This window comes from Quercus robur, chromosome 2, assembly GCF_932294415.1.
Source record: "Quercus robur chromosome 2, dhQueRobu3.1, whole genome shotgun sequence".
Lineage (NCBI taxonomy): Eukaryota > Viridiplantae > Streptophyta > Magnoliopsida > Fagales > Fagaceae > Quercus > Quercus robur.
This window is the reverse complement of record NC_065535.1, coordinates 36,129,113-36,143,526: the sequence shown is the minus strand read 5'-3', so window position 1 is coordinate 36,143,526 and position 14,414 is coordinate 36,129,113. Positions and strand designations below refer to the sequence as shown.

Below are 14,414 nucleotides of genomic sequence, written 5' to 3'. Positions count from 1 at the left end.
GTTGATCATTTGAATTTTTTCGCTAGATTACTTGAATTTTCTTAAGATAACACGCTAATAAATCATGTTGGGAGAGTTGTATTTTTTAAGATACACACAAAATAAAATAAAATATACTATAAAAATCCCTTTGTAACATATAGTTAATATGCTTGGAATATTCCTCGCATGGTGGTTTATACTCTGATTTAAATTACCAGTGTACAGTATAAAAAATTCAGGTAATTGTCGGTCCACAAGCAAATTTTTTAATTAACTTCTTTAGTTTATTAGATCACTAACCGTTACAGTAAAGCCCCACAATTAATTATTCTTACTTTTGATTCTCAAAAAAAAAAAAAAAAAATTATTCTTACTTTTACTTTTATTTTTTTTAAAAATAAATTTAAAATTAAATATGAGGGTATATATATATATATATATATATAGTCATGGTATTGGCATGAGCCAAAAACGACAATGCTAAAAACAGGCCTTTTTTTTTTTTTTTTTTTTCTATTAAAAAAAAGAACCGACATTTTTTTTTAAAGGGCCAGCTTAATGGTTATATTACTTTTATTATTATTTTTTTGGTAAACAGTTATTTATTATTAGAGAAATGTTAATAAGTGTTGTACCGCATTTGTTAAGAATCTAATTAAATAAAAGTTTTTTATGAAAAAAGAATAAAAAATAATTAGTGTTTTGAAAGTTTTTTTCATAAAAATGATATTAAAATTTTCTTAAAATGAATTATTATTATTATTATTATTCTTTTTCTTTTTTTTTTAGGAACCGGTAAACAGTTAATAGTTATTATTATTATTAGTTAATTATAAAAGGAATAATCTAGCCTATGAGTTACGCTTGAGGTATTATATATTATTATTATTTTTTTTGTTTTGGTAAGAGAAATAATGGGACAAACGAGGATAACGTTAAAATTTTTATTCGTTGAAGTATGTGTGTAAAACAACCAATGATTAATTGACGTTTCTTAAATAAAAAAGAAAAGAAAAAAGAAAAAGGGTTTAATTGACCGATACAAAAATGACAGCCAATCTCCAATGATATCAATGAATGGAAAACACAAAGGTGGGGAACGTGGAATTTCTTTTCGCAAGACAAAGTATAAACAGAGTAGCTCACCTACTCATATCTTTAATTATGATTTTCTTGTCGTGCTTTTTCATTAATATTGAAGTAGATATTCTATTGCAAACTTTTTTTTTTTTTTTTTTTATAGCAAAAGCAATAAACTGGCGTTCATTTGAATAACGCGTTTTATAGCGTTAAGTACTGTTCATGCGTTTTAAGCGCGAAACTCACGAAATTGATGTAAACAAATGAAGAAAAATGTAGACCCACGATACAGTGTGAATAGTATTTTATCATTTAAAAAATATTTTATTACAATATTTTTAGTAATAAATTTTTAATTTCTAATAAAATAAACGTGATATCCGAACGGACCTTCACTCCACATACTTTTCGTAAAAACTACCATCGGTAGCTTTAGAATATAGGTCAGTGAGTGTTTTGAGCACCGGGCCCATATTTTTATATGTTTTGTACACCGATGCACGTGATAAAAGTCACGTTTTAAGACCTTGTTTGGTATAGTAATTTTAGGATATATTTTTTGTTTTTAAATAATATTATATATATTTTTATATTTTTTTTAATCACGCGTATTTTTGAAAAATGTAAATAATGTTACTAAAATATCGTTACCAAACAATCTCTAAACTATCATCTACACTTTTTTGTTTTCAAAAAATGTAATAAACAAAGCGAAATCTTCTCTCCACAAGGGACTAGCCCATAGCATTTCAAACCCAAGATTCTCAAAATTTAAATGGTGGAGGAGTATCACGATGAGCTTTATGGTAAGCCATGATTAGCTTTATGGTGAGTAAGAAAGTAAATAAAAAATACCAGCTTGCATTTATGCCCATACCTCTGTAATGTTACCAACGTACTTAATAATGTTTTGTACAGCCTTAGAATAATAAACGTGTGAAACATGTTACAGAGGGTCAGATCGAAAAATAAAAGTTACTTTACTTTTTTGCGTACCTTCTGCAGATGGCACATGGGGAGTTGTCAGGTGTCTTTATCACACTGGAGGCATTAATGATAGTGAGATGCATTGTCGATGATAATTATATTAAATGGATAGAGTTCATGAAACATTTATTATCTCTTTACCGTTCACAAGGGGCACTAGAATATTGGATATGTATTTTAGAATTACACGAACATGACATGATTCGATCGATGTGATCAAGTGGCAAATCTTTTTTTCTTGGCCGGGTTGGCAATTTATTATGCTTGGTTCTTTATTTTTTTAGCATAAGATTATCAGAATATAAAATCTATGTACCTCTACAAGAAAGAGGACAAAGATAGCATGCGGTATTAGGTTACTTGAGTGGGTTATATTGTACATCACTATGAGGATTATATTATAGTATGGTAATGGAACAGTTAATTATTTGTATATCCCTAACAAAGGACGAAGTATTGTATGGTTGAAAGTTTCATTATTGTCCTACAATATGTATTTTAAATCATCTGCAAATTTTCTATTGAGTTCCCATGAGATTAAGTGATTGACAGCTTCGGCCATTTGGTTCTCACAACACAGAGAGCACTGGTCTTAATTTTTTTTTTTTTTTTAAAATTTTTTTTTGGCATATGGGAATTAGACAAATGTGTAGCAAAAAGAGCATTCGATGACGATTAGCTAGACAATGAAATAATGACAAAGAAAATTAGGCCATTTGATTTGACAGCTTGATCACGTAGTAGCAAAGAGAGAGAAAGAGAGTTTTGAATTGCACAACAAAGATTAATTAGTGGGTCACTTGACAGTTTTTTTTTTTTTTTTTTTTTTTTTTGATACAACAGCTTGTTAGTAATATTAATTTCATATATAGTTTTGATCAAAATTGAAATAGTCATAATTGAAGCATATAAGAACTATAGAAAGGAGTTCATAAAAAAAAAAAAAAAAACTATAGAAAGGAAATAAGGACATGTGCTTTCCAAGGAAGAGTTTTTAATCAATATTTTAAGCTGTCTTCATGTCCAGTACATGGAAATTTTATGCGCATGCTAACTACAATATCATATTACCATCATTTTTTGAGTTAAAAAAAAATAATAATAAAGTGACAATCATTTATTTCATACATAGAGAAAATACATACAATTTAATTTGTCTGGCTAAAGAAACTTACAAATGTAATGACCTATGAAGTTACCTTATAAATCAGATTTGCCTGCAATATTCTCACATTGATTCCAGTTGACACAAGTGCTCCATTAATGTAATCAAAACTATTACTCGAGCACTGTTGTTGTTGTTGTTGTTTTTTTTTTTTTTTTTTTTTTTTTTTTTTGTTTTTGTTTTTTTTTTTTTTTTTTAAGTCTGAATAGGCACTGGACTTCTAAAGGGGGAAAAATAGATTTTGGGACACCATACTATATGGCATGAATTTGATGAGAAATAGAACTCACAAATAATGAGAAATTTTGGAGATCAGAAGCACTTGAAGGTGGAAATCTAGTGAAGTGGTTTGAACAATTTGAAGGCAGGTCATGGGGTTTGCAAGATTTTTATAGGATGTTATAATTTTGTAGTACTAAATGTGAAGTACAAAAGATGTACTGCATCATTTACGTGACTTTCCAATAGTTAATATTCCTTTGTTTCACAAACCATAGCATTTTAAATCTTGTATTGTCTCAGTTAATACCTTGCTAAATTAGTAAACTTTATCCTCATAAACTAGCAGTATACTATACGATGTATAGAATGAATAAAAATGGTACATATATATATATATATTAAAGAAAGTATTTCATTAGTATCATTAAGATTGAACATTAAAATAAATAATAAAAATAAAAGAAAAATATCGTAAGTTCCTTTTCTAATACTAAAAATGAAAGAGAAAGAGAGTTGAAACAAGCTTAAAGTACATAACTTCATTATAGGCCTATCACCAGGGCCCTATACTTTCAAGCGGGAAACATTAACAGGAGTTATCAGCGTACATATCATAGAAACCTCCAAAAGGATTTGACAAAACCCACCTCCCCAACACATGAGGAGTTCTAATAGCTACTGATCTGCCTTTAGACATTATTGTTACTGACGTAGTCACAAAGTTAATGGTTGAGCCGTGTTTATTACACAAATTTACATACACGTCACGTAAAAGACATCTAAATTCGATCATTTGAAAATTATGACTTTAAGTTACGAGTTCAATTATTTTTTTGCTAAATGTGTGTGTAATAGTATATATGTAACATCTTTTTCCCCTAATGATTTATTCCCGTGAATTGAGCTTCTACAGAGAGATATATTACATCCTTGGGCTTCGACGTGTTGTAAACCCATGGATTTTGTAAGTTAGGACTTGCAGTTCAAGTACTCCATGTAAACATGTACTTTTTTTATTGCCACCAGGTATCCAGAGCAGAGAATATTGTCATTGGATTAGACTATATTATCTATAAATAATCTATATTACATAGCACCGTGCTATGTATATCGATTTAATTTACTCTCTTTCCACATGTTTGGCACTCTTGTTAGATTCAGAGTGCCGATATTGGCAATCTAAGTGCTGATCGACACTCTATTTTTTTTTTTTTTTTTCTTTGAGGAGAAATTACCATTTGATCTTTACGTTTTGGGTCACTTTCAATTTGGTTTTTACTTCTTCTTAACAATTAAATTAATTTTGTCAATGTTATTTTTAACTTGCTATCAAGTTAGTCCTTACCATCAAGTCACAATGAAAAATGTCTACGTGGCACATGACTTGCACTGTTAGCACACTTGAAGCTTATGTGGCTACTAAAGTAATAATAAAAATTTATATTTGACATTTAAAAAATGTTGCGTCAATATTGTAGACACTTCATTTTACACCCCTTACGACTCGAGTCCTCGTTCTCCAAGGACAATATCACTAAAAGGTCCATGAATGGGCAAGGGCCTAGCTAAAGAAAGTTTAAGTTGAAGGAAGTTTTGGTGCTTTAAAAACCTTGTAAAACCCTGGCCTTATGTATGCATGAACACAACCCGCATACGTAGCTTCTCGAGCTTGCGTACATAAGTGAAATTGGCAGAGTTATGTAAGGAGTGTTTATGAAAAAAATGTATGCAGAGCAAATCCCACATTGCTTGGGAAGAGCTTTATAGCACTTCTTGACACTATAAATGGCATCTTAAACGTTTTTCCCAAAACACACACAGGGAATTTTTCTTTAAAACACTTCTAAACTAAAGTTTTATTGGTCGAGACTATTTATTGGTCTAAGCCCCTTAGTAAAACATTTACTGAAGCTTTTTAAGTCTTTGTTTTATAGATTGGCCGAGGGAAGCAGTCAAAATCAAGCTCTAGGAGCGTTTTATTTGAGGTAATTTTCTTGTCTTTCCTCTAGTTTTTATTTTGTTTTATTGTTTCAATTTACTGCTTTGTAACTCAGGTTTATTTGCTTATTGGTTAGTAGCATTCTTGGTTAAGTTTAGATGTAATTTAAGTTGAGTGTTGTATGCTGTGTTCTAGGTTGGGTTACATACGCAAGTTCATCTTTGTGTACGCATGTGCACGCAGGCTTAACTTAGAATACCCATATTTGTCTATTTTTCAGTTTTGATGCATTTTAATTAGTTTTATTCCATGTTTTAACTTCTATGTTTGTTTAGTATCACATGCCTAGGCCTTTAATAACATGTCTTACATGCTTAGTTTGTTTTAATTATGGTTTGAATACTTGAATGTCAACATGAACACACATATGAACATGAACATGCATTTATGTATGGATGTGTTGTGAAGCAGTGAGGTAAGTACATGCATATGAATATCAACATGCATATATGAACATAATGAATATTGTATGAATATGACGAACTTGTTTGATGTGTGATATAAATGATTTGATAGGATGATGAACATGTACTGATGAGATCCATGTTGCTGCCATATGATGAGATGAAGTGTGCTTGTTGCCATATTTTGATGTATGCTACATGATGATAAGGATGAGATGTGATATGATGTGGATGTATGTGGATATATGCATAGATGTATGCTTGGGTGTTGTATGTCATAGAACTAGAGTGTGTACACGCGTGCATGTTTAGGGTAGCTTGTTAGAGGATTCTTTAAATATAATTAGTATATGGAACAAAATAAGTAGAGGCCGGCCCACGGGCTAGGCAAGATTGTATGCCTAATACCTTCCCATTCCTGTGTACCTTAACTCCAGACCTAGAATCTAGATATATAAAGCCCTCCACAAGGGACCTAACATTTAGTTCCTGGATTTAAACCAGGTGGTGACTCCCACTAAACCTTTTGTCTCTTGTCCACTCGGTTGAGGTGTATTCCCTAGAATATGCAATGTCATGTGCAAAAAAGAAGGGAACCCACGGACAAGCACATATGCCGACAAGCATCTAAATGAATAATAATTGTTAGGTTCTAAGACTTTAGGAACTAAATGTATTAGAACTTCAATGTGTAATGTGTTGGCAAACCTTGATCAAAACTTAGAGTCTAGATTTAGGCTGCTCAAAGTGTGTTTATGTGTGAAGTTGGAATCAAGTGATTGCAGGATTTATTGGACTAAATCTGCAAGGCTCAATCAATCAAAAATTAGACTTGATCGATCGAATCTCGTGCAGATTATTTTTTCTGCAGAATTTCCAACTCAACCCAAGCCCATATGACGTGTAGGATTTTATGTTTTACTTCAAGTATAAAAGGAAAAACCCTAACTACGTTTTGGAGGTTGTTGATATGATGTCTGTTGAATCTCTTGTGAGATCTAGAGGTGTTTATCTTTATACACACTTAGGATTATTAAGATCAAGATTGATGTCAAGAACTTGATGATCTCTTCAGTTGCTGTTTCAAGAGCTTAAAGAAAAACACAAGTAGGAGTACTTGTGGTTGCAATGGATTAAGGAAAGAAGTAGTCCATGGACTCGAAGCTGTCACGTGATCGTGGTAGTAAGTTTTCTACTCAAGGTAGCAATAGAATGTTAGTGATTTAAGTCTTATTGTACAAACTTCAATTCTTTCATAGTGGATCTGTTTTACCTTGAAGATAGCTAGGTTAAATCTTCCCTAGGTTTTTTACCGGTTTGGTTTTCCTGGGTTATTATATCGTTGTGTTATTTACCTTTTTGCATTATTTACATGATATGATTTGAATGTATTAACCTAGATCTGAATAATTTATCTAAGTAATCACTTGGCTAAATAACTAGGTTAAACTTCTTGTGTTTTAAGAGGTCTAAAAACGTAAAATAATAATGATAATATCTTAATTTTGAAGGAAAAATCATAATTAAAAAAAAAAAAAAAACCTTAATCTCAATCCCAAGAAGATCAACAACAGCAATACCACCAACAAAACCCACAATCTCATTCTTAATCCCCTCCAATCTCTAGTTATGTGCTTGTTAAAGACTTCTCTTTCTTCTTGTTTTTCGCGTTCTTTGTGTGTTCTTCCAATGTTCCTTTTTTTTTTTTTTTTCCAAAGATTTATGGTGAAAGTTCTTTGGGGTTTTAAAGCTTGAATCTGATGAATTTTTTATGGATCAAAGTCTTGGAAGTTTCTAGAGGTTTTGAAACTTGATTTGAATAAAACTTTGAAACTTGGAATGATGATTTGGATGAATGTTCATCATATTTGTAGATTTGTGGTGGAAGTATTTCGGGACTTTAGAGGCTTGAATCTATAGAGTTTCACTATTTTGTAGTATCTTGGAGTTTCCAAAGGCTTTGAGCTTAATTCAAGTGAACTTTGAGATCTTAAAAAATTATTTGAATGATTTCTCTTTAAATGCTCTTCGTATTCAAATGTTGAAGTTCTTGGAGATTTTAGAGTTTGATTCTAGCAAAGTTTCGAGACTTCTGAATATGTTTCCTCGTGACTCAAGAAAACCTCTATTTATAGGAGTCTTGGGGTGGTGTGATGACACATGATTAACTCTAACTGTTGACACATATCATAATTTAAATGGATGGACTTTTATGTCTTGTTCTCTAAGGAACATATGACATTATTTGATTAGTAAAAGTGTCTTTATTTAAAATAACACATAACAATATTTAATTAAACTACTCATATCATTTTCAATTAAATATCAACACATGTCGAAGTGTGATTGGCTTTTAGATATTGTTTATAATTTCTATTAAATGACATTTGGACTATTTCCATTGGTCTTTGAATAGTGACAATGAAACCCACTAAGTACCATGTGGCATCTTGTAATTGGCCGCTTTGAATGTATTACGTGGACTTGATGGTAAAACATTGTAATTTGTGATTGGTCAAAAAAATTTCCTTTCTACAAAGTAATTCCTTATTTTTCTAGGCTAAAAATGCAAATTTTGACATTTTAGTATCCATATTGGTATTTTGACACTAATATTGAAGTTAGATAAAATATGTTATCGAAATTTTATATTAATATAAGCAGATATATCAAGAAGAAAATTTTCGTACAATCGTACAAGGCTTCCCAATATTTTTCTAGAATTACTGTTCAAACCACCTCAATTGCATGTTGGAAAAACATGGTTTGTATCGCATACAAAATATAAGCAGCAGAAACTCAACGGATCTATTTCATTCGCAATTGACAACATATAGTATGTAAATTTCAAAATTTAAGAATAAGAGAGCATGCCTTGGTACAGTGAAATTCAAAAACAAAGATTGGAAGTACTTGGGAACATTTTTAATCTTCACTCCAATTCCACTTATGCCCAAGAAGTGTGGTCTCTCAATCAGTTTATATATATATGTATTCAAGGAAGAATAAAAGAGTGGCTTACACTCACATACACACCATTTCATTATAATAATAAAATTTTGTATGTTCCTCTTTTTATATATAACTGATTATCTAATTGGACTAGCCTTTTAAGCTATTCCAATTGGACTTTAGTATGTGGCTTGGAGTGGGACCAAAATGGACAAATAAAACACTAGCTCCAATGGGTTTCGGGTCTTTCTATCAACTCTTGACAAGCTCAAAATTACCATTAATTATATTTAATACCACTATATAAATATAATTGCACTCTAGACCTTATTAATAAATTATATCCTAAGATTTTATCATACATTCAACTCATTCATTAAAATATTCGTAGTAATACAAAGTCATGAATGTTAACTGCTGCTTTGAAAATTACTACATCTTAATCCTCGAGTACCCAGTTTAATCCTTTAAGTTATTCATCATATATTTATGAAATCCAATTTTATAAATTTATACTTTAGTAATTCCTTACTAAAGTGGTTAGGCTTAACACTCTGAATAACCAAACCCGTTAAACTTATTTTAAGGGAATATTTTATATCTCCATTAAGAAATTATGAATTTAATCTTAAGAATATATGTTCCTTCAACACTAAATGTAGTTGTCTAACATACTGAGGTTTTGATCGTGACTTTAGATCTCACTCCTAATATATTAAATCAACCTACACTTCATAATCAGATTCATTATTCTCTCAAGATTAAGAGTTGATGTAAATAGAAACTATGAGATTTATTATTCATTTGACAGTCGTTAGTAGAATAATAATTCTCACAGCAGTCCAGTTCAATATGTCTTAACACTTAAAACATATTAACTAGAAGTCTCCACTTCCATGATCAAGACAAATCATTTTAGTTGATATGTTATAGTCTTTGCAGAAGAAATGCCCAATTTCATCACCGACTACGAACTAAAATTCTGAGTTTACAAAGAACTTATGATTTATATTTTCTGTAACTAAATTACATAAATCACATACTAAGCATCTCATGGACTATATAATAATATCCAAATATTCATGTTACCATTATTTTAGATAATAATAAAACAAATTTATTAATCACAACATAATGTCATATATAACATCATACAATAGGATTTAAATGGCACATATCCTAACATTGCATAATTTTACTTACTTTAATTCTTCAAAGACCTCATTGAAATCAGGTTCTACTGTTTAAGTCCTTTTGACATTAAAACAGTAAATTTTCCCGCATTAGGAACAAGTAGGCAAATTAGCAGGGGGTGGCCTAATGCTTGTTGCGCTGGTGGTCCCATTCTTGACTATGATGACAGTGTCCATACCCCAGGTTGCATGCCTTTCCAAATGACAATGCATATACCATACACCTGAAGAATATTATAAATGTCAGTAACAAGAGAAAATTTAGGGACACGGGTTTTGTGCTACAATAAAGCTATCACAATTATAAAGTGATTGATTGTGATTAATGGATTAAAAAAATGAGTAAATTTACATGGATGTGATTGTCTAATTACTCATAGTCAACCACTTTATCATGTTGTGAAAAAAAATTTCAAAAATGATTTGGTCATAAGTGCATTGATGTATTATCATCATATGCATATACATTTATCATTCATCGTGACTAATATGAGAGAGAGAGAGAGAGTACCGGGATTATTAGCAACAAATCTAATAGTAGCCCATCCATTCTTAGGAACTCCAAAGGTATTGACTTCTGGTGGATCAATCAAGTTATAAGTCTTGGGGGAAGTGGTTTTGTTGAAGTTCCCATAACCTGTTCCAAGCAAATAGAAGCTAAAACCATGCAAATGCATAGGATGATTCTCTGGATTCCCAATACTAGTTCCTTGGAACACTATCTCCACCCTTTTACCATACTCTATGATCTTTGCCTTTGTTCCTGTGCTTGGGAGTAGTAAGTTATCGTTTGAATCTCCCGTGAAGTTAAAAAGAAAAGGTGGCCGATTTGGGAAATTACTTTCATAAACGTTGGGCAGATTCCTGTAAAATGATTTTGAAGATACAATAAAATTGGAGCAATATTTGAACATTTTTCACAACTGTTTACATAATTACTTTCACCATTGACACTTTTTTTTTTTTTTTTTCTATAATATATTATGTATCAATCACATTAGACAATATTAATAATTGTGAATTTTTCTTTAAAAGAATATTATATGCCTAAATTTTTTGTAAACATTGTTTCTAGTTATAAGCACAATCACCAAATTAAGGGGAAAACTTATGTACATTATATTAAAGTTCTTCAATTAAATTCAAATTTCTAGTTGCATTGATCATTAAAACACAAACAATGTAATCATTTCCAAAGATAATTCATTTTATAAATCTAATATACAGATACTACACCTAAAATATATACTGTCTTTTAAGTTTTACGCACAAATTAATACTAACAACATAAGTATATGGCAGTACCAACCTGTAGTATGCTTGTAGTATATCAATTTTTGGGGTCGAAAAGCTTATGTTGTTTAAGCTAGCTGCTAAAATGGAATTATTTGGACCCCCACACACAGCTTTATCACAAGTTAACTGATTTACAGAAACTGTGATAAATATCCGTTCATCAACTCCAGTTGGGACACTAATTGGGTGATCTTTGCTCGCCAAAGCTCTTAAGCGAGTTGTGAAGTTGTCAGCAGCAGACTTGGAAGTAATATTAGGAAGGGTTGGAAAGGAAGGAGAGGATGGAGGAGTATAATTGCCTACGTACTGAAGAATTGCTGTAGTGGTGGAATTGTCGTATGGAGCATTAGAGTCAAAGAAAGGACGAGCAGCTATGTAATAATGGCTTGGAGACTGGTTTGCTGTGACCAAAATGTCCATTGTTTGTCCTGGAGTTATCATGACGTAGCTAGTGTTTATGGGTTTTAAGTATGAAGCATCTTGTGCAACAACTGTGAGCTTGTGATGTGCAATGGCGAAGAACATTTCTTCATTCATGCCGGCGTGGATGAGGCGGAGAAGATAGGTCTTTCCTTTAATAACTCGTAGACGATATGTTGTTGCTGAAGCATGAAAATATGATCAATTAATTGTAGTTTAATTAAAGAAGGGGTTAAGATGGAGTTATAACCGATATAACTTTAAGTAATGTTAGACAACATAATAACTCTTTATTGGAATAAAATTTTGAAAATCCGACCTTGACATTATATATTCCCATCCCAATATTCTTAACACATTGCATATCAAATTTCATATAAATCAAATTTTATTGACTATTTGATTAAGGAAACTATCTTTTACACTTAATTTTAAAATATAAAATCTAAATATTAAAATATTTGATATATGACATAGTTTGTGATTTCCATTTCTTTAAAATTTTAGCAAATATGTAAGGTATAAGAAAAAAAAATGTAATTTAACAATAGCTTTGTCAAAATTGATATCCAATAAAATATTTTGAGTAATGTAATTTGAACACAACTCTTAAAATCATATCCAACGTTTTCCAACTATCAGTGGTAGGTATTGTTTTTGCTTTCCCCCCAAATAAGGGAAGAAAAATCATTTACAAGAGCATTTTCTTTTATAAGAGAAATTATTGTTGCTAACACCCGGATGTAAAGTATTTCACACAATGTTTACACTTTCATGCTAGTAAACCATATTTTATACAATTTTTTTTTTTTTTTTTTTTTTGAGTATGGACATGGAGCGAGTGTGCGATTGGCCCCTACTTCTTCTTTTTCTTTTTTTCTTTTTTAATCTCAGTTTCTTTTGCAAATTATCTAAGTTTTAGTTTTTTGTCATACATTTAATATAAAAGTTACCAAAAACTAAATACGCTATGCAAATAAGCTACCGCAAATAAGTTGTTCTCAAACGCACTAATGTGGATACAATTGGATGCGAAAAAATCAAAGCTCTTTTATAAAACAATTTTTATTTTTTAGAAAAAAAATTTTCCCCATGATATATTTGGAAAGAAATTCATACCAATAGAGCAATTGTTTGGATATCCTGGTTGGCCATTAAGAGTGAAGGCATCTGATACATTTGGATCAGCACCGGTTGCTGTAGCTTCATCGATTATTTCTTTCACATCTCCCTTATACCATTCCGCTGCAATGTATAAAAAGGAAGATTTAGATGTATAAGTACAAACTTAGCATACATTTAATTTCCAGTTAATCTTTTGCAATCCTCCCAGTTATATGGTATATATATGCCATTATATCCTCTCTGAAAATAAGTTATGGCCACTAGCCATTACTAAATTATACCCAATATAATTACTTCTTCAGCATAGGGCTTTGGAAATGGATAAGAGGTTCCATTTTTAGGAGAGATAACAATTGCGCCATGAACTGTTGCACGCGACCAGTCACTATGGGCATGCCACCAAAGCGTTCCTTCTTCATTAGAAAATACAACCTCATAAGTGAATTTTTTTCCTGGTTTAATTGGACACTGGGTAATATTTTCAGGACCATCTGACCATGGATTTCTTGGTTGCTTAACTCCGTGCCTGTTTTAAAAATAAAAAAGAAGTGTTCATCAGCTTTATAAGTTTTATTCCATATAATTGTATCATTCAATAAATTCTTTAAAGATTAACGGATAAAGCAGTAGGATCTCAAGTGTTAGTTACTATAGTTTCAATTTTTATCACTTATCACTTAATTTTTATCACTCATTATTTACTTTTCATAGGTCCCACACCCGACTTACTTGTTTGGTTAATTTTTTTTTTTTTTTTTAATTTTCATAACTCAAATCTCAAAAAATTGAGTCAGGTGTGGTTTGGATAGAAATTATTGCGTCTGCGTTTTGTGTTCTGCGTTTTTTTTTTTTTTTTTTTTTAAATTTCCTCACAGGTTTGAACTTTGTTAGGAGATAAGAATTACTGTTTACTCACTATTTATCATTGTTTAGAATACTGTTTACACATTTAAAATTATTAAAAATGGGTTTTATGATATTATTCACACCTTTAAAAATTATTTTATTACAGTATTTTCAATTTTAACAAAAATAAATTATATCCGAACGAACTCTTTGAACAGTTAAAATTGAAAACAAAGTTGTTTTATGATATTATTCACACATTTAAAAATTATTTTATTACAATATTTTCAATTTTAACAAAAATAAATTATATCCAAACACGAACTCTTTGAATAGTTAAAATTGAAAACAAAGTTGTTTTTAAGAGATGAGAAATGTGCTACGGTGGTATCATTGTAATTCTTTGCATCTATGTGGGACCGCTGCAATGTCTAGTCTCAATCACACTCCACCCAACAACTCTCTTTCTTTATTTCTTTTATTTATTTTATCTTTTTTTCTCTTTCTTCAATGCCTGGGTAATTTTTTTTACTTACACACGGGTTCCTAAGACCAGTGGGCTCCACAGTTTTGAGATAAGGTTGCTTTTTTATCTAAAAACTTAAGCCAAGTTTTGATGCCAGCCACAATGGGATCTGACTGGGAGCATCACAGTTGAATTAAAAATTTAGTTATTTAACTTCATTAAAAATTATTTTATCTATTTTAATTATATATATATTACAATAGTAAATTTATTTTAA

At 30.7% G+C, this 14,414-nt stretch overlaps 1 protein-coding gene and 2 long non-coding RNA genes across 5 annotated transcripts in view; 1 reads left to right on the top strand and 2 right to left on the bottom strand.

Annotated features, from left to right (window-relative positions):
- Positions 1-1,862: 1,862 nt before the first annotated feature.
- On the bottom strand, positions 1,863-3,570 carry LOC126713531 (uncharacterized). The gene is made up of 2 exons (XR_007651366.1): positions 3,249-3,570; positions 1,863-2,103 (listed from the first exon to the last, which is right to left on the bottom strand). It is a non-coding gene; the product is annotated as an uncharacterized LOC126713531 (long non-coding RNA).
- A 1,657-nt stretch (positions 3,571-5,227) lies between these two features.
- LOC126713534 (uncharacterized) lies at positions 5,228-8,976 on the top strand. The gene is made up of 2 exons (XR_007651368.1): positions 5,228-5,421; positions 6,915-8,976. It is a non-coding gene; the product is annotated as an uncharacterized LOC126713534 (long non-coding RNA).
- An 881-nt stretch (positions 8,977-9,857) lies between these two features.
- The window catches only part of LOC126713529 (laccase-14-like), a 37,785-nt gene continuing 33,228 nt past the window's right edge, over positions 9,858-14,414 (bottom strand). For all 3 annotated transcript variants that reach the window (XM_050413290.1, XM_050413289.1, XM_050413288.1), the window contains exons 3-7: positions 13,107-13,351; positions 12,820-12,945; positions 11,294-11,882; positions 10,496-10,848; positions 9,858-10,208 (exon numbers count right to left, since the gene is read on the bottom strand). In XM_050413290.1, coding sequence (XP_050269247.1) covers positions 10,075-10,208; positions 10,496-10,848; positions 11,294-11,882; positions 12,820-12,945; positions 13,107-13,351 — 1,447 coding nt within the window. In that variant the 3' untranslated portion in view covers positions 9,858-10,074. The remainder of the gene's footprint in view (positions 10,209-10,495; positions 10,849-11,293; positions 11,883-12,819; positions 12,946-13,106; positions 13,352-14,414) is intronic.